Source organism: Castanea sativa, chromosome 4, assembly GCF_040712315.1.
Source record: "Castanea sativa cultivar Marrone di Chiusa Pesio chromosome 4, ASM4071231v1".
NCBI classification, from domain to species: domain Eukaryota; kingdom Viridiplantae; phylum Streptophyta; class Magnoliopsida; order Fagales; family Fagaceae; genus Castanea; species Castanea sativa.
This window is the reverse complement of record NC_134016.1, coordinates 3,157,766-3,179,051: the sequence shown is the minus strand read 5'-3', so window position 1 is coordinate 3,179,051 and position 21,286 is coordinate 3,157,766. Positions and strand designations below refer to the sequence as shown.

Below are 21,286 nucleotides of genomic sequence, written 5' to 3'. Positions count from 1 at the left end.
CATTTTTAGTTTTTAAATAATATTATACGTATTTTTATATATTTTTTCAATTACATATATTTTAACAAATGTTTTCAAACAATAATTTTTTATTTTTAAATACGTTTGGTAAACGAGCCTAAGTATTATATCACAAAAAACTTGAGTTTCATAAACTCGAGTTCCAAGCGAACTTTTTAAAGATACTTAGGGACTATTTGGCAGCAAAGTTCAAACACAAAACAACACATTTTAAACACATGTCACTCCATTTGTTTCAATAGAAAATCTTGTGTAAAGATAGTTTTTCATATTTTTCAATGTTGGGTAGCATAAAAAAATATGAGTCAACTAAAAACTATCTTTGGTCAACATAAAAAGTATAACTTATTTCTAGAGATTGTTTTCTATTAAATTTTTTTGAAAAACAACTATATTTCATAATAAGCTAATTAAGGGAAGTTAAGATGTTTTTCAACTCATTTAAAGTTGCTACCAAATATTGAAAAATGAGATAGTTTTATAAAAAATACTTCTTGAAAAATGACTCATTTTCTAAAAAATATCATTGCTGAAACAAACAGAGTGTTACGCATACATTTCAACACACCTTTTCACCCGTAAATATATCAAAAACACTCAAACAATATTATTCAAACTGTCTCATCAAACATGCCCTTAGTTTTTGTAAATTCGAGTTCTATATCAAAATACTCGAGTTAAAAAAAAAAAAGTAGTATCACTAAATATTTTTCAAACAGTAAAATACAAATAACTTCAAAAAAAAAAGTGATATTTGGCTATTTTTGTCCTAACAACTGTATAATACTTAATAAACTATTCAAATTCCGCTTCTTTTATTGTTACGATTGGAACTATTGAATTATATAATGTTTTGTTTAGTGCAGTGCTCTGCTCTGCTTTGTCCTACTGTCCATTGACTTGAATTGACTCAGAGTGAAGTGGTAGAGCTGGTTGGTAGAAACGGATCAGAAAAGTTTAGTCGCTGTTGTGATAGTGTGGTGATTGGGTGGTAAAGTGGGAGGTGATAAATAGGCGTATATATATTCCAATCCACGCCGCCGGAGAGATATTCAGAGCAGAGACCATCCTCACTCCTCGGTAATTTTTATTTATCTTTTTGAAAACAAATTGTGTTTGAAAAGTGAGAAGCTAAGTAGTACGGAATGTCTTATTTTCACGCTATTTTTTTTTTTTTTAAATTTATGAAATTACATGATAGAGTCGAAATCGTATGTTTCTTATCTAAAAGTCCTTTGTTTGTTTGTTTTGTTTTCCTTACATTCGTGGGGTTTTATTTTCATAGACCAAGACTGTGATGTATTTGCGGTTATATAGTTCATGTGTTGTTGAAATAAAAGAAACAAGGGTGGCGTTTCGCATTGCCGAAAAGGGGGGTTTTTTTTTTTTAGGCTTATTTTTGTTACTATTTATGAATTTTATTGTGATTTTTTGTACTATTTACGGGGCTCACGTTACTATTTCAGTTTTTTGCTTTATCTATAATTTGTTAGCAACAAATTTTCAGTTTCAGATAACTAAGCTGTTTCCAAAGGGACTCCTATTGTAGAGAGTAGCTAAAGCGAGAATATAAAGAGAATTACGTGGTTTGGCCGGCTGGACTACAAGGCTAGCATTTTGTCTAATTACAATGACCCTATTAGGGTGTAGGATCTATAGTGCCTCTTGACTTAAGGCTCCAACTTCACTTAATATTCTTTTATTGGACGTGGATTTTGACAAATTTACCATTAAATTACTTCTTTTTTTTTCCCCTTATATCATCTATGCTTGCAAAATTTTCAAAAGATCAAAGATCAATAGCTATGTAATCTATCAAATATTTAAATTTTAAGTTTTTGTAATTTAAAATTATGCATAAAAAAATAAGCTTATGAATCAAATAGTAAATAACATCCGATTGTCACGGAATTTGACATGTGTGTTAAGAATAAGAAAAACATGTAATTCAATGGTTTGATTTTTAAAATATATAGTCATTTAAATTTTTTAGTAGGAGCTGTAGTTTAGGTTATAACCAAGTTTGTAACTAAACTCTGTTCAGAAACTAATATAATCAACATGTGTTTGATCCGTGCTACTGCAATTGTGTATATCTATATGATGCTTATATTGACTCCTATGATTTTATTGTTTGTTTGTTGAATGTGCCAATATGTGCTGTGTCTAGGCTCTCTTCTCACTTGTTACATCTTTCCATTTCACTTTGTTCACTTAACCATGTCTTCATATGAGGAACTCTTTTCTCAAATCAATCCTGACGAAACCTCAGCCATTGAGAAAATTACCGATGCCTATGTCACCTTGCTTGGTCGTGTGTCTGAAGTCAAGCACTCTATCCCCAAGTGTGGTGGCAATAACAATGGAGCTAGCAGCAGTAGTGGCAGCAGCAATTTCAATAACAGAAACAGTCATGCCCATAACGATGACTATGCTTTTATGTGCAATCAATTTGATAAGTTAAACAAAGATCTCAATCAAATGAGAGACGATTTCCGCTGTCACCAAGACCTTGTTAAAAAACCAATCAAGAACTTTGAACAAGGCATCACTGAAATCGTCAAGAAACTTGAGCAAACTACTAGTGGTTCCTTCACAACCAAGCAAGTTCGAGACATGATTAGCTCACTGGAGAACCATGTCATGAAGTTGAGGTTCCACATTCCATCATTGCCAAGCGACATGGCCTCTACAAGTTCTGATGTTCGTCGATATACATGGAAGAAACTGTCCAATAGTGAGGTTGATGAAAAATTGCCTATCTTACACATTAATCATAAGTTTCTACGTAGCTCGGTTTTCACTGAATTGCAGGAAGCTTTTGAGGAGCTTAATACTAAGCTGAAGCACTGCTTGTTGTGCTTTGCTGTGGTTCCGGAGAATGAGGTTGTAAAGAGGAGGCTTTTGATAGATTGGTGGGTCGGAGAGCGTTTAGTGGATTCTCCTGCTACTGAAGATGTTGCTGATGAGATTATTATAGAACTCATGGCGAAGGGCTTTATTGAGCCTGTTAAGCAAAGGCGCAAACTGGTTGCAGACAGGTTTAAGATGCTGCCTCGAGTGCGCTGTGTGGTTATTATGCTTGCCCAGGATGCTGGGTTATTTGATTATGATTTTAATGGGAATCCAACCGCAAATTCTTCTCTATGTAGCAGGTTATTTTTATTAAAGGCTGAGGATGGATCTTCGGACCAGATTTTATCAAGTAGTCGTAAATTTGATCCAGAAAAGCTGCAAACTCTATTCAATTTTAATGAGCCTTTTCCTGATTGGAGACTTGAATCATTACTAAAGGAGAATAAAGACAACATTGTGGACTGGTTTTCAAAGATGAAAAATGTCAATGTTCTTTATTTGGGAAGGTGGCAAAGCTCAGGTGAGTATCACATTGAAGTAGAAAGTATTGACTTCTTAAAAGCGATGATGAATATGAAATGTTTAAGGCTTTTAAGCCTACAAGGAGTCTCTAGAATTAATGAGCTTCCCAAATCTGTATGCAAGCTAACAAATTTGACGATCTTAGATCTCAAAGCTTGTCACAATCTGGAGGCACTTCCAGATTGGATAGACTTACTCAAGCAGCTGACACGCTTGGATATTTCTGAATGTTACTTACTAGATGGCATACCCAAGAGGATAGCGCATCTCTCAAAACTTGAAGTCCTTAAGGGGTTTCTAATTGGTAATTTGAAAAGTGGAGGAAGATCATGTACTCTTGAAGATTTGATAGGATTGGAGAGGCTGAGCAATTTGAGCATCAATACAAGCAGCAGGGATTTCCCCACAGAAGAAGAGCTACGCTCTCTAAGCAAGTTGAAGGTGCTTCGGAAGCTAGGAATAGCATGGGGTATGAAGCAAGAAAATGCTGTGCCAAAACCAGAGCAAGAAAATGCTGCGCCAAAACCAGCGAGCACCGTGAACTCAGATAATAGAGGGCAAGACAGTGGAGCATCAAGACCAACTAGAAGACTAAGCAAACGCATCCCCAGTCTACTGAAAACAAGAGATCCTGAGACACTGGTGGAGCTTCCAACAACACTGGAGAAGCTCAAACTTCAGTGCTTGCCTCACAGAGAATCACCGAATTGGCTGATACCCGAAAAGCTTAAGAACCTAAAAACACTTTACATCAGAGGAGGAGAACTCAAAAATTTTGTTCAGAAGGGAAATGATAAGTGGGCGGTTGAGATTTTACATTTGAATTTTGAAGTACTTAGATGAATTTAATATGAATTGGGAAGCACTGCATGAATCATTCCCAAACTTGATTTTCTTGGAGAATGTTGCCTGCCGTAATCTTGATTATGACCAGTGCGATGATGGAGTGTGGCGGACGCTTTGAGCAATGTCAGCAATAAATTACGAATTCAACTGGTTTTTTTTCCTCTTTAAAATATTGACAATATAAAATGTTATTTGTGTCTGGTTAGTTCTCTTTCAATTTATTCCTGCGCTATAATTTCTATGTTTTAATGGATTTTATTGAACTGCATAATAGCCTTCTTTACTCCAAGAATAAGCTATTCAGTTTGGTTGCATTAGAACTTAGAAGAACTAGTAAGTTTTCCGTGCAATGCATGAATGCTGTTGTAATGTTTTATGTAAATTTGTTTTTGGATAATATTAGACATATATTATAGCATATTTATTATAAAACTTTGTTAGTAATGAGTTCATTATAAAAAGTAACAATTTTAAATTGCTCACATATATCTATTATAATTATTTTGTTCAAGTAATGAGCAATAATTAAAACAACTTGGAGTAATATTGTATAATAAAAAGTGATAAGAGCATATTAATTAATTCTATATTATTGATTTTTATTATATGATGTAATAAAAAGCTTCATTACGATTTGATTTTTTTTTTTTTTTTTTCTTCAATCTTTGTTATTAAGGTATGGTGATGCTTGTTATCATCATCAGTTTCTTTATTTTCAACGCTTGAAGTTTAATCCATCCATATTTGTTCAATTTTTGAGCTTTCATTATTTTTTTCCTTTTGTTGCATCATTTGTGTTAATCACTAATGAATTAGCATCGAGAAATTTTTAATTGGATCTTACAAAATTTGGACTTTGTCGCTAAGATTTTTCATAGTATTTGTATTTATATTAAATTTCAATGAAATTACAATTTTTTGTAAATATTTTTATTTTTTTTATTTTTGTTAATTTTGGAATAGTGCAGGAAAAAGAATTAATATAGCATATTAAATTGTGCATTTTTTTTAGCTTCTATACCTTTTTATCATTTGAAGGTGCATCAAAAATCTTAGCAACTATGTAATTTTCAAAACCATCTTTTAGATTGAATTCATTCAAATGAAGTAGAGAAATCCATTTTTTTCCTAATTTTTTTTTTCAAATAACGTGGAATCCGTTCTCTAGTATCAATATTTTTACAATATTTTAAATAAGTTGTACCTCAATTTATTTTTCAGCAAAATATCTTGTAGATTCAATTAGAATTTTTTCAGCATCTCAATCAAATATCACAAAATTTGTTTTGATAGTTGCATCAAAAACTTCAATTTGAATCATATATCTGAAGTAGTTTGCAATTGCATATATATAGTAGTTATAGTGAGATAAATATATTATAAATATTTAGAGAATATGTAGTTAATGTGAGTGCCTCTAACTTTGGGATAGAAAGATTTATTTTTGTTTCACATTTTGCATATCAAAATGATTTTGCTTGTGGTTTGACATTCCTTTCACAAAGTACGCATAAAATGTAATACTAACCTATTGTTGTATTAATATTACTTATTATTGCAATACCCTAGCAATTCACATCTTGCAATGAACTTTGAAATTAACATGTATTATTATTTTTAATGTAAATAATATGATGTATGATTATTTTTTTACGTAAATGATGAGTATAAATTGAAATGATTAACAAACCTATTTCGTAGGATCTCATTCAATGTATTTTATCTTTACTATTGTCTTCATGATATTTAAAGATAAATCCTCCTATGAAAATTTTTTTGCATGTATTTTTGGTATTTCTTGTATAGGATCATGTTTTTTACCATTCCTATCATTGAATTTTTTAAAAGAAAATATTAAGTTAATGGCATTTTGTGAGATAGTATATGATATTTATTAGATTTTTTTGTTATTATAAATTTTAGAAATATGCACTTGTCAATTATTTCAGCAACCTCATGGATCTTAAGATTTATATATATTTTTGTTGCACTGGTCTATGACAGAGAATTAGTCTGCATAAATTGCATAGAAAATTATTAATAGACAAAAGCATATTGAATTGAAATTTGGGAAAAATGAAGACATGATTTCATGAGGATGAGATTTTCTAGAAGTATCACCTATACGTGGGAAAGAAGAAGAGAGTTTGTAAGAGGGTAAGAGTTTTTGCTTTGATTTACACATGACAAGGGTCAAACTTGGGTCATAATATGTAGAGTAAGAACTGGCTTGAGTTTTTCATAAGGTTTAGTCTACTATGAAAATGTTTTTCATAGTGAATTAATTTTGGTCTAATCATCAAGAACAACTCATATTTTATATAATAGTAAAAATAAGTTACTATGATTTATTAGGTAATAGTTAAAAAAATTTAATGAAAAAAGGTTAAATGCAATATTAGAGTGCAACATGGTAAGACAATAAAAAGAAATTATTATGATCTATTGGGTAACAGTAAAAAAAACTTAATAAAAAGAGGTAAAAAATGCTAAATTTATATAATAGTAAAAATAAGTTACTATGATATATTAGGTAACGGTTAAAAAAACTTAATAAAAAAAGGTAAAAAAGGTTAAATGCAATATTAGATTGCCATGTGGCAGGACCTCATGCACTCTCACATGAAGTCTCTGTTTTTATATATATATATTGACGTGACAATTATGCCTTAGCATGGGTCTGGGTTGGGTTTCAAAAAACCTGGGACTTGACCCAATCTTGTCAGGTGTCCGCGATGTTGGGGGAGAAGCAACACTAATTTCCATTCATTTTGATTTTTGAGTGAGCTAAGAGCACTAGCATCAAGCTCAATGCAATTTGACTCAAATTTGGTCTTAAAAACATGCTTTGTTATTTTCCCTAACTCATTTATAAATACATTTATATCAAACTCGATACTCTATATCTAATTTCATTTAAGTTTTTATTCTATTCATTTTTTTATCGTTTTTCTCTCTCCTCCGTACCACTCTCCTTCATGGACCCCCTCTCTCACTCTCTCTCATACCCAGTTGCCGTACCACATCCCTCTCTTCCTTTTAATTTTTTTTTTTCTATCCTCACTGTCTCCCACCACAAGTGTAATCAAATCCATAAATATTGGAACTGAGTTTCCTGAAAATCTTTGCCTATAAATTGAGGCAAATTTGGTCTCATTCATGGCATGAGAAATACAAAGCTACAAACAAAACCAAGGGGAAAAGATGATAGCCACAAAAAGAAGGGAACAATATTGGTAGGGTTGTAAATGAGCCAAGTTGTTTTTGCATAGCTCGAGATTGGTTAGAGAAAAGATATGTTTTTGTTTAATTTTTTAGCAAACAAGCTGAACTCAAGCCAAATTTTAGGCTTGACTATTAAACGAACTAAACTTAAACATAATAATTTATTCATGAACAAGCTCATGAAGTATTAGGCTTAATTCAACTATATATAGTAGTATATTTTAAATGTTTACTTGTTTAAAAATATATATAAAATTGGATTGTGTGAGTTCATAAATAGACTCATATGATATCAAATTATTATTTGTAATTTATTGATAATACAAACAGTCCATTCATAGCAAAATTAATATATTTGTGAGGGGTAAACAATTTTTCTAACGGTTTCAGTATATATAGAAAAAAATTAACTTGATTTGAACATGCAGTTCGAGCTTGTTCAACAAGAAATTATGAACAAGTTCGAGCTTGTTCAACAAGAAAATGAACTTAATTTGAACATGTAATTTTGTTTGTTGGTGAGCTCAAGCTTAACTTGTATTTGAAATAAAATTAAATGAAAAAGCCTAAACATTTACCCGGCTCGTTTAGAACCTTATCACTGGTAATTATTGATAAGACAAGATTGACCAAAATTGTCTATAGCCTAGAATCCATTATTAGACTCGAGTTATCACGTCTTTCTCAGACTGTCATACACCTTATCTCTCCCCTCTGGGTACCATGATGATAATGCGACTAACTCCCCGAACTTAAGCACTTGGAGGAATCTTGGCTTTCAAAGCAAAGCGTCTCTCATCAGGTTCATAGGTGTTGGCACCTAGGGTGATTCCTTAGTGCCTAGTCCAAACTCCTAACTTTCTAATTTTATAAACTTTGGGGATAGTTGAATCTTCACTTGGATCATTGTAAGAATCATGACTGACGATGTCAAAATGAGTTCTAATGCTTACTACTTACTACAATTAACAATAGTTTGCCCTTTAGATTTAGGATTTTATACGTGAACTTGCAATTGGATTATTCAGTATTAAATCAAGAAAACCCAAGATATTTGTTTTATTTTTATTTTTTATTTTTGTGTGTTAATTATACTTCTATTTATAAATGGAGGAGCTCAAAGGCTTAAGAGTTCAATTAAAACTCATCCACTTCAAAGTTATCTATCCGGATTTTCTGGTTTCTTTTAAGGATAAATACAAGTTTGGAACAAATTTTTCAGCCACTAAATAATCAGATTAGCCTGAGGGATGATTGGGAATTCTAAAATTTCAATTAATCCATTCTTTTTGGAAGTTAATGAACTAATTATTCAAAAAGAGACATTATCCATTACATTTATCTGGAAAACTTGTTGTTAACCTTAAACTAATAGGACGCACATGATTAATTTTAATTAATTGTTCTTGAGAACCAATTATAATTTTTTTTTTGAGAAAAAGAACCAATTATAATTGATCATACATAATCACATGTATTTAGACCTAATTTGAAGAATGTCTCTCATCATTCAAACTTGGCGTGTCTTGATCTTTCAATTTGGTCAATTTTTGCATGCAATGCGTCTTTTTGATCATTAAGAATTCTAATGATGCAGAATTAAGTTCTTACTTATCTCATAGTTAAATGATTCGTTGCTTCTTTATATTTTAGAAAATAACCATTTTGACCTTAAAAATGAATTAACCTTCAATTGCAAAATGGGGGGTTTACCAACTTTCCTAACATGCTAATGCGACTAACTACCTGAACTCAAGTCTACCAATCTACTCACACTAGCTCTGGTCATTTACTTAATGGCCAATTTTGATGGAGAGGGAGAGAGAGTGAGTAGAGTAAAGTTCACCAAAAATTACAACCAATTTATGGCCAACTCTATTCTACTCCCCTCTATTCCTCTTCCCACCCCCTCCATCCCATCCAAGTTGGCTATAAATGATTAAAGGGGAAGTAGCATTTTCAAATCTGCTCATCCTAGTCCTGGTCATTTCAACTAAAGTATATAAGTTGAGTGTCATTCTTGAAATCTTTAATGGAATTGGTGTAAATTATTCTCTCTTTTTTTTCTTCTTCTCTTCTTTGCAGAACAATTGAGCATTACAGGAATAAGCCTTGACTTGTGGGAATTTTGCAACCAGCTTAGGTATTTTGAACATTAGAATTAACTGCAAATCCCTACATAACCCTTTTATCAGTTTATATCTAGTTGCATACAATACATTAACTCAGAAAACCCATTAAAGTTGCTGACTAATCATGTCAGTCAAAGAGTAGCCCTTTTATAAAGTATATCATGAATAAGAATGACAACGAAATAACACCAATCGTCCTGAAAATGGTTACTAGTACAAAGTAAAACATTCCTAAAAATGGCTAGAAGTACAAAGCAGATCATTTTTGATAAACTTTCTTTATCTACAATACTATGAAAGTTAATAGCATCTCGAAACAAATTTCTTAAAATCAAGAAAAGGGATACTGTAAACACATGCCTTTAATCACAGCCCATATGTTGGCACAAAATCATAAGAACCAAAGATAGGCTCTAGTCTTCAAAGCTACCGTTCAGTCTTGCCAGGGACAAACTCTAGTCGTGAGTAAAATTTCAACAATGGTTACTGATATCAAAGATGGAAGCGGAGAGACATAGCAAGACATGGTCGGACTAGCGTATGTGTTGGTTTAACATTGAGTAGAACCTGTGCAGTGGATTTTTTGTTAGCATTTTGCAAAATCAAGTAAACTAGTTGGTCCAACTCGTTCATAAATCATAATAAATTCAGCCAAAAAAAAAAAAAAAAAAACCTCATTCACAAGAATCAGAACTTACCCACTTGTCTGAAATTCAAAAAAGTTTTAAAAGGACAGCATGGCCATGCATATATGCAGCTACTCGAGTGGGCAAGTTTCCATGTGATTCTGCAGGGTCAAATCAAACAAGGATAAGCCTTCTAACAAAGGAATGCACATCTCACTTTTATCCAAAAGGTTGAGGAAATTTTCAACGTACAGGTAGTTCAAACTATTTTATATCAATTTTTGCCGTAGCGGACCTAAGTGACAGAAATTTCATGTCATATTTTTGAAATATAATTTTTTTTTTTTCTAAACCAAAGGTCAACTAACTGAGATATACACTCATAACCCATTACCTTATCAAATTGTAGGAAATTATCCTCTGAACTTTTGTGCGAACTCGGCACCCAAACAAGTTGGGCCCTTAATTAAGACAATAAAGCTGGCAAGAAAAAAAGACTGCCATAGATAACACATGGAAATCCATTAATTGAAGATAGAATTATTAAATACTCTGGTAAAGTCAAACATATAGAACAATGATTTCTACAATCAATCAGTGTGTAAGATAGCTAACTTTGAATGTAAACTGCAGTGTGCAGTAAGGTATCAAACTCACTGGAACAGAAATGGTAATATGGCTTATCAAAATCCATAACTTGATCTCAGTAAAAAAAATGCAACATATTTGAATTTTGAGTTGCTCTTTTTTATAGGATACAGTACACCTATATGTATGTATGCATGTATAATGATAATCAACGTAAAAAGGCTAATCACATGTGTACCTCATAGTCCAGAAAACTGTTGAAGCCACTGCAATAGTAGAGACCATAACAACAAAGGTTTTAAAAGAGGTAGAATTATCAAGAACCCTGCATATTCAGGAAATAAAAGTTATTGCTGATTATATATATTGGAAACGGAATAAACTACAGTGTAAGTGCAGGAAAAATCAAGGCTTACTTCTTGCATTGTCAGTAGTGATGCCGAGTACTGTATACTCATCAACACTTGCATATATTGTGTGTGTGTGTGTATATATGGTTCTAATTGACCTACAACCAGAAATTCTTTAGAAAAAATAAAAAGAAAAAAACTATAGAACAATTAGCATAGTTTGAGAATCAATGCAATCCTGAAGCAATCCAATCAAGAGAAATAAGACTTACCCAAAATTAAAATTTGATCTCAGGAAAAAATGCAATAACCCTCTCATTCAATTTGAAATGAATCTCAATTTATCCTTCCTCAGAGAGTAAAGTAAATCAGACTTTTAAGTTCATCTACAAGTCTAATTAGGATAGAATAAATAATTTATCTCACAAATTATTTCTCAACTCTAATTAGGATAGAATGAAAAAGATGAAAATTTTCCGAATGAAAAACATGGAACAGATCAAATTAATGATTAGATACATCATCTTAAAGAATCCAATCTAACACGTGCAAGGTCCTTAAAAGTCCCTATTGCTGTCAAGTTGCCACCAAAACTTAAACAACCAATGAATTTGAGGTAGAACAAAACATATGGTAAATAGTATACTAAATTGAAAGTAGAATAAAGGAAGAAATCAAATGAGTTTTCCTAGAATATGACCAGTTTTGTTTTTTTTACCTCTTAACAACTCTGGCTGCCTACTTCCATCTCTTTTTCCAAGTGAACATAAAATTAAAATCCAGCTGACTGTATTATAAGGCTTCACATTGCCGAACGTTAAAATTAATCCTCCTACACTCTAGCAAATCTTCCACTTAGCTTTCCATAGAAAGGGACTGTACCTCTTGCACAGATGGAAGGTAGTGGCATCCTTACACCTAAACTTCAGTTCTTGAAGAGATAAAGTTACCCCACCATTCTGGAAAGGCACCAACATCATCAACATTTAATTGCCTCCAAATGAGGATGTAATTAGGAGTCAAAGTTGGCAAAAAGCTCAAGTAACCAAAAGAAGGTAGGTTCCAAAATGGAGGCTTTGTAAAGTATCTTTAACATTGGAAGAGATAAACTATCTACTAATGCAATTGATAAATTACCAATTGTCCCAAAAACGTAAGCTATTAGGTAATTGTAAATTTAATAATTTAATTATAATTCTAAAACTCCCCCTCATGTGTGGGCCAAGACTCCCCCTTAATAAGTGGGGCCCAAAACATGAGATTTTTAACATTTTAAATAGGACATAGAGTAAAGTAGGGAACAAACTTAGGATTTCATGCTCTGATATCAAGATTAATTACCAATTGTCCCGAAAGCTTAAGTTATTAAAAAATTGTGAATTTAATAATTTAATTATAATTCTAACATAATCATATCAACAATTGAAAACCACAGATTTCAGAACATCAACATGAAATGGATGAAATGACATCTAAAGTTACAAACTCACACTAAAAGTTTGCAAGACTTGAGAAATTTTTTATAAGTAGGGGTGGGGGGAGGAAATGAAAATTGCACCTATCCTTATTGCCCTGTCTTGGATTTGGTCAAGGAAAGTATATTATGGATTACAAAAGCCACTAAAACTCATCTTGCAAACTGAGCTATTTCCCAATCGTGGGCCTTCTAAGGGCCTCCAACTGAATATAAGACGGCTTCAGCATCCCTCTCTATAAGGACTTTATCTAGCTCTTCTTGAAGAACAACCTCACCTGCATTTCTTAACATGGGATTTTTGTCGTCCAAGCCATTAGCATTCTGCCATTGTGGTCCCTAACAAACCTAGAAAGACAAACTTGACCACTATTCTCCGCTGCATTGAATTTTTCTGTTGACTGGGGAGTTTCCCATTTAACTTGCCTTCTCTCTCTCAATTCTAGCCACTTCACATTTGAAGCTCCATGGAAGCTTGAGAAATTTTGATTAATTCTTGATGGCAACACCTCGGGACAACCCTTCTCAACCTGAAACTGAACTGCATTTCTGAGTCTCCAAATCACATCCACAATCACTGCTGCCAACAAAGTAAATAGCCCAGTGTTCATTCCACTAATGACCAACTGATTTGGAGGATCAACCAAAAGTTTGACCAACTCCAAATCATGTCATTCAAGCAATAGGACACTTCGAAAAATGGGGTTCAATTTCAACCCCCTGACCACAGAACACAGCTTTCAACATTTAAACCAAATCTTGCTGCCAGTGCGTGAGCTTAAAAAACTTGTGATGGTGGTTAAACCAATAGGCTGAGTCAACAGAAAAATTGCCAGATTTTGTCAAGCTCCATGGAAGCTTGAGAAATTTTGATTAATTCTTAATGGCAACACCTCGGGACAACCCTTCTCAACCTGAAACTGAACTGCATTTCTGAGTCTCCAAATCACATCCACAATCACTGCAGCCAGCAAAGTAAATAGCCCAGTGTTCATTCCACTAATGACCAACTGATTTGGAGGCTCAACCAAAAGTTTGACCAACTCCAAACCATGTCATTCTAGCAATAGGACACTTTGAAAAATGGGGTTCAATTTCAACCCCCTGACCACAGAACACAGCTTTCAACATTTAAACCAAATCTTGCTGCCAGTGCGTGAGCTTAAAAAACTTGTGATGGTGGCTAAACCAATAGGCTGAGTCAACAGAAAAATTGCCAGATTTCTCCCCCAGCCACACAATCCTGTCAGATTCTGGACTTCTAGGGATTGGAATCTTCCTTGCAAGAAAAAGTAGGAAGTCAGTATATATATATATATATTTTTTTTTGATAACCAAGAGTAACTTCATGCAAAAAGGGCACTAAGTAGCCAAGTGAATTACAAAAAATGCAATCAGTATGTATAGACTCACAACCGGCTTTCTATGATATTATATAAAACATCCTCCTTTTAATGTAGACAATAAAACTTTGCAACTCCCATGTTTTGGGAGGCATCACTCCTAGGGGTAGCAGAATCAATTGGGGATCACACCTCATGAAGCAAAGGTAAGTGGTTCAAATCTTCAATTTCCTCTCCACGTAAGGCCAAAACTAGTCAAAAACAAAACAAAAAAATTATGTGGTCAGGCATTCTATGTTGGCACAGGCATCAGCTTTGCACCCTCCTAATTACTGTATTTAGTGCAAGACAAAACCCAAACATATTTCAACAAGAACAGGAAAAAAAAAATTTTTAATTTTTTTTTTTAAAAACCTCTGAGGAAACAGCACGTAGGGTTTACAGGATAATTGGCATGACCAATATATATAATAAAACTTACCAAATGTAATAAACTTCTATCAAACTCCATATAATAAAATAATTGTTCCTCCAACTGAACACAATAGATGTGTTGTCACTAGCAAGGAAGAAATTAGGCAATTATTTTTATATAAATTAGAGTATCAAAGAAAAGTATAAAGTTTAAGAAACCTTACCAATCATATGTAAGTACATCTTTGGACCACTCTATGATGATGCCCTTGGCACATCTTTCCTTTAACATGGGCCAGGTATGAATGGACAAGCATTGCAATTTCATCAGCTGAGGCATGGCAACCATTTTCAGCAAATAAACATGGTTCTTGCATCCAATAAGTACCAAATACCGAAGAGATAAAATTGCCAACCCACTGCAGCAAATTTCACATTCCATAATATCAATAAAATCAGAGTAGATAAAATAAATAAATCATGAAGGATAAATTTTATTAAAAAAGAGAAATCAGAAGATAAGAAGATGAGATTTGATGGAACTCACAAATTTTAATTAACTCCAATCAGATAGTAATCAAAATAACATTGCCCATACACTCTATGCAATTCTTAACCATTTTGGCAGAAACCAATAAGAAATATCCAGCTTTCGCTGTAAAGTGAGCATCACATGGCAGCAACTTCCAACAAATTCTCGACCACTAAAAAACCTTCCACTTAGCTAAACACCAAAGAGCATCTCCTTAAGACGGGATTGGACCTCTTCCTTTGCTTCTGGATGGTAGCATTCTTGTATCGCAAAATGCAGCTTTTATGGAGAGAAAAAGTTGCCCCAACGTTCTGCCAAAGTTCAAACATCCTCAAGTATGATGCCTCCATCTAAGAATGTGCTTAGGCGTCAAAGTTTGGCTGATAAAAAACTAGGGCTTAGTTGTTAGCTCACTACAAGAAGAGACCCAAAAATGTGGTTTTATATCAACTATCCTCAACAATGGGGAAGAAACCTGCGCAAATCAAAAGCTACCATTGACTCTTATAACAAAAGAAATGCTACATCAACCAATGATTAAAACTTTTGAAATACCATCCAAAGATGCAATGACATAAATAATATAAACTACCAATATCAGAAATTGAACATGAAAAAGATGCAAAAACCAAGACTTACAAACTCACCTTTTATATTTTACAAACTATGGAATTGATTAAAAATGACAGAAAAAAAGGGGTTCCTACAATTGCTGCCCTAATTAGTCCTAGGTACAACTATCTTATTTTGTTATCCCTATTACTGTTGTTGATTTATAAACATCTTTAACACAATGACATTTATTCACTAGCAAGATCGCCCATTTTCTTTACTGATCTTTTTCTTACAAAAATTTGTCTCCTGGGGAGATGTTCCGAATCTTGATTTTGAAGATTCCATATAATATATGCTGTTTCGGAAGCTCTCAAGTGTGATGAAGGAGTTCAAGATGCTCATCATATAATGCCAAGACTGTGACTACAACTTTAAAGCTAGACTAACAGAAAACTATGCAACTATCAGGTCAACCATTAAACGAACATGGAAAAAAACTTTGAATGTTCATTGAAGCACAGTTCTATGTTCAACATGAACAAGTGTATTATTATTTTTTTCACCGTGCATAAGTGTACATACTTTTATCTAAATTGAATTTAACTATTAGAAAAAATAATAATAAATCTAGCATTTGTTATGTTGAAAAAGGGGGGACAAGCCTTGAGCAAAAGGAGCAATTGAAATACCTGAACTTGTTTGCACATGAATGCATTTCAGCTCTTCCCCTAGTTGGACAGCAGCCATCAAATAACCCTACAATTACATCATCCACAAAATTTGTGAATTGCACAAGGAAGGTGAGTATATATTGGCGATCCATGTTATGCTACAAAGTCAGATAACAATAAAACTAAAACTTTCGAATATTATGCAATTCTTAGGTCAGCCTTAAAAAATTTATAAGAAAAAAGAGGAAAAGTTAAAACTCAAATATCAGTCATGCACAATTATTGTTTATTTTTTTTATTTTTTAAAACAAATAAATTCTCTTATATTGTGTTATGATGAAAGTGAAGAAAGACATTGGGAAAGATAGAAATTGAAATACCTGAGGTCGTGTGGACATGACTTGCATTTCAGTTCTTCACCCAGATGGATAACAAAAATCAAAGAAACCTACAGGCACATCTTATTAATTATACGAGGAATGCGAGTATATACTAGGGAAAGAAACACAAGGCATTTGGTATTTTGTTCTTAGAGGGAGAGAGGAATCTAAAAGAGAAGAGGAAGAGTAGAAGATCAGGTTCAGATGGACTTACCACATCGTTTTTGTGTTATTGGAATTCTGGGTCATTTTTGTTTGACAGGAGACATCAAAATATCTGCAGCTTCCCTTTGCATTTCTTTCCTTTAATCAATATATGCGGACACCTTCTCCAGTCTTCTTTGCATATCTTTCCTTTAATTTAGGACAATTAATAACTTTTAATTTGGTGAGGGGTTTGAATTCGGGCAGATACATCAGGTTGTTACATGTATTCAAACAAAGCTCTTCAAGAGTAGAAAGGCTGCCCAACCAGTCAGGCAAAGCTTCTATTCCGTGAAATTCAGCTATCCATAAACTTGTAAGGGCAGTGAAAATTTTAATTTCATCTGGGAGAGAGTTGAGTTTAGTCCACCCATACAAATATAGCTGTTTAAGTGAGATCATGGAACTGAGACTTGGGAAAGTTTCGAGCTCCTCACAAAAGCCACCAATCGCCAAAGTCTCCAACTTATAGAGGCCCTCTAACCCCTCTGGCAAACACGTCAACTTTTGGCAATTGAATATTTCTAAAGAGGAAAGAGAATCTAGTCCCCTTAAATCTGGAATGGATATCAAATTAGGACAATTATCTATTTTTAAAGAGGAAATAGAATTTAGTCCTAGTAGATTTGGAACAGATATTAGCTTAGGACAATTCTCTATTTCTAATTGGACAAGAGAATATAATTCTTGTAGATTCGGAATTGACGTCAGATTAGGACACTCTTTTATCATCAATATTGAAAGAGACACACATAATTGTGGCTCAATTGATAAAACTTCATCACCACATGATATCTCCAAGCAACGAAGAGAGGGCGCAATGCCTAGTATACTTGGGAGAGACCTTAGATTAGGACAACTTTCTGCTATGAATTCCTTCAGAACAAGGATGATTGGCAATGCATCTTGATAGATGGTCTCTAACTCATGACACCTCCGTAACTGTAGAGACATTAGACCTCTATTGTTTTGGAGAAGTTGCTCGGGCAGACTTGCAAGTTCTGACAAATTTTTAATATAGAGGGATGTGAGTGTCGTGAGCTTGCTGCTAATATTTTTGAATGCCATGCTCCTGATTTTAGAGATCCATAACTTTTGAAGGTATGGAAAATCACATGGAGCACTTATCAATTGGTGACACTCTTCAATGGTCAGCTCCTCAAGACAAGGAAACACCACACCTGCAGTTGCCAGCTCCGACGCATCTTTCCATTCAACTAGGTTGTACATCTGCTTCAATTCTAGTCTTCTCAACGCAGGGAAAAATATAGTTGTGGTACTCTCAGAATCAAAGCCATAAAACCTCGTTCCTATACACGTTACATTACACATTCCTATAATCTGAAGAACCTTGAGACAGGGTAGATGTCCGAGAGTGGGAACTTCTTTACATGAACTGCAATACCTTAAATTGATATCAATCAAATTTTCAAAAAGCAACAAATTAACTGCAGCATCACGAGTTGTCAACAACCAAGATGGGAATGCCTTTCCTTGGAAGCCTTCAATTGTTAAGCTTTTTAAAGATTGATGAGGTTGGAGGCCTTCCAACACCTCTTCATCGTTATTGTTGTTGTATTCTCTGTCCCGACTCCAAAAAAATCTCAACTTGTGTATTTTTGCCTTCCCTTCTAAATTTGAACTCTGGGCTTCTTTTTTATCTTTCACGTGCTGCAGATTGTAGATGTCTAATTCTCCTCTAAGTTGGTCTAAGTTTCCTAATTCTTTGATCTGAAGACCTGCATCTTGACACACAGAAAAAAATGGCAATGTTTGCAAACAAATCAACTTCCCCATATTTTTAGGTGTTTGCTTGATGTAATCACGATCAACACAAATATGTCTCAAGTTAATCAAATTTATTAGATCTTCTGGAAGCTCTTTGAGATGATGGCAATATTCAATTCTCAAAGTTTGCAGACTGTAGAGCTTGGTGATGGACTTCGGTAATGCTTCGATGGAAGTTTGTGAGATGTTGAGAAGCCTCAAATGTATTAACTGGCCAACAGAACTCGACAATTCTCGAACAGATTTCCCATATAATTTTAGAACACGTAAGCATTTAAAATCTGATAATGTGTCCCCAAGCGTAGCATTTTCTAAAACCAACGTATGCAATTTCCTAACTTTGTCTCTTGAAAATGGTATAGTTTCTCCGGTAGATTGGATGACTAATCGTCGTATGTTTATTATATCATCCACAAAATCTCCCTTCCATATTCGGGTCTCAAATCTTGAAACAGAGAGCACAAAATCATGCATCAAATTATTCATCTTGTAATTGATAATATGACCATACACATCCTTTTGTACAACTTCAAATAATGAATTCGCCAACAATATATCACAATACCTGTCACCAGTATCCTCCATCACCGAAGAACTTTGTTGAGGTGGTTGAAGGAACCCTTCAGCCATCCAGAGCTGAATTAATTCTTCCTTGTTAATCTCATAATCTTTAGGAAAAATTGAACAATATGCAAAGCATTGTTTAAGAGATGGTGATGGAAGATGATCGTAGCTCGATTTTAATATTGATAGCATTTCATTGCCACCATCTAGGGAATTCCAAATTTCATTGTCTCGAATTGCTAACCATTCACTTTCCTCCTTTTTATAACACATCGACCCTCCTAAGACATTTGCAGCAAATGGGACCCCTCCACATTTTTTTGGCAATATCCCTTCCAATATCCTCCAAATCTTGAGTTAGTGGAACTCCTTCACTATGAGATACTTTTTTTCTAATTATGGACCAACAATCAGCCTCACAAAGTCTTCCCAAATGTAATACGGGAAGTGTCCTCATGATCATTGCCACGGTGTTACTGCGGGTTGTTACAATAATACAGTTTCCAATATTTGAATTAATTCCTACCAAACAAATTTTTAAAGCAACCCATTTTACACAATCTTTATTCCATACATCATCAAGGACTAGAAGATATCTTCCTCCACCTAACTCTTTTTGAAGTTTTTCAAGTATTGCATTTTTTGTTCCTAACTGACTTGAGTTACCAGTAAGATGTTCTAGAATCCTTCCTAGAATCCTTCTATCATCAAAATCATCGGAGACACATACCCATATTTTCTTATCAAAATGTCCCGATACTAGATCATGATTGTACACTAGTTGTGCTAGAGCTGTCTTTCCCATACCTGCCATTCCTACTATAGGAATGACCGAGAGTCGATGACTGGTTGCATTGACCAGCAAGTCTACAATTCTTGAGACATCATCTTCCCTTCCTACAATTTCTGAATGATCAACAAAGGAGTCTGTCTCTCGGTTTGGGATAATCTCAGGATTTGCATCGATTGGTTCCATTCTAGCAAGTCCAAATTGATTTGCTTCATCATTAATTCTCTTTAGCAATTCACCAATAGTCTTAACTTTGTTGTCCATCTTGAAATAGAATACGATGGGATTTGAAAATGTAAAGAAGAAGAATACTTTTCTCTTCATTTGGTTTCGAATCTCCACCTTTCGCCGGAGAATCTCGTAAGCTAGCTCATCCAGCACGCTGTCCGCCTCATAAGCAATATTTGCAAGCCTCTGAAACCAAAGCCTCAACGACTCTTCTCTCACTTGCCTCCTCTTCGCATCATCCAGCACAGTTAGAATCGTTTCGAATGAGTCACGAAGCTGTGTGAGCTCCTCCTTGAAACCCCAAGCAAGGCAGATCTGCTCAGTAGTAACTGAAATCACCTTCTTCAGCATTGCCTCAGCAACAGCACCAGCGAGAATATCATCAGCCATCTTTCCTTCGGTGCTCTGATCAGTCAGCGATATGAAGGAAGTATTTGGGAACTAGGAAAGAAATGTGGTGTAAAAGGAGCAAAAGGCCAAACAAAACCTGGCTTTCTTCTGTTGCAAAACCTGTTCACCAAAACTCCCAAAAAAATAAAATTAAAAATCGAGTCATTATTTAGTTTTGAAAATATGTATTTATGAAAATTAATTTACAATTTTCTTCTCATTTTAGTTGCAATTTGTTGAAATACTGCTTAAATACGACTAATTAATCTTGTATAGTCCACCCCTACATTGGATATATACTTTTATTAGTTTTCATGTTACTAATTAGTTGATTAAATAATTTTTAATATTTCTCATCAAATTTTTTTATTTTTATATTTAGGTTAAAAAGATATGGGGCTCCTAGATTAATCCGAACTTATGTTGATTTTTTTATATAACTAAAAAAAATAAGGGCTTGTTTAAATTCAAATACTTTTGATTTGAACCCAATCCTAATTTTAATCTAATTTTAAGTCGAACTGTAACCTAATTTGACTCAAGATTGTCTAGTCTTATTAAGTTTTAGGGTCTAACAATGCAATTTTTAGTGGCTTATTTGAATCATTTTTAATAATTACTGGTCGCTAATCTGTGCGATGTACGGGCTAAAAGCATATTATAATTTTGTTTTAACCCATAATAGTGCAAAATGTTAAACCAAAAGCAAAATGGGGGAAAATATAAAGAGAATACAAATTGATTAAAAAAGGAATGAGAATCTTAACAAATTTAAGTTAAAAAAAAA

At 33.7% G+C, this 21,286-nt stretch overlaps 1 protein-coding gene and 1 pseudogene across 1 annotated transcript; one reads left to right on the top strand and one right to left on the bottom strand.

Moving 5' to 3' along the window:
- Positions 1-2,010: 2,010 nt before the first annotated feature.
- LOC142630944 (disease resistance RPP13-like protein 4) lies at positions 2,011-4,677 on the top strand. The gene has a single exon (XM_075805007.1). The coding sequence runs from the start codon at positions 2,167-2,169 to the stop codon at positions 4,240-4,242; it is 2,076 nt and encodes a 691-aa protein (XP_075661122.1). The 5' UTR covers positions 2,011-2,166; the 3' UTR covers positions 4,243-4,677.
- A 10,273-nt stretch (positions 4,678-14,950) lies between these two features.
- Positions 14,951-20,589, bottom strand: LOC142631197 (putative disease resistance protein RGA3; annotated as a pseudogene).
- Between the last annotated feature and the right edge of the window lie 697 nt (positions 20,590-21,286).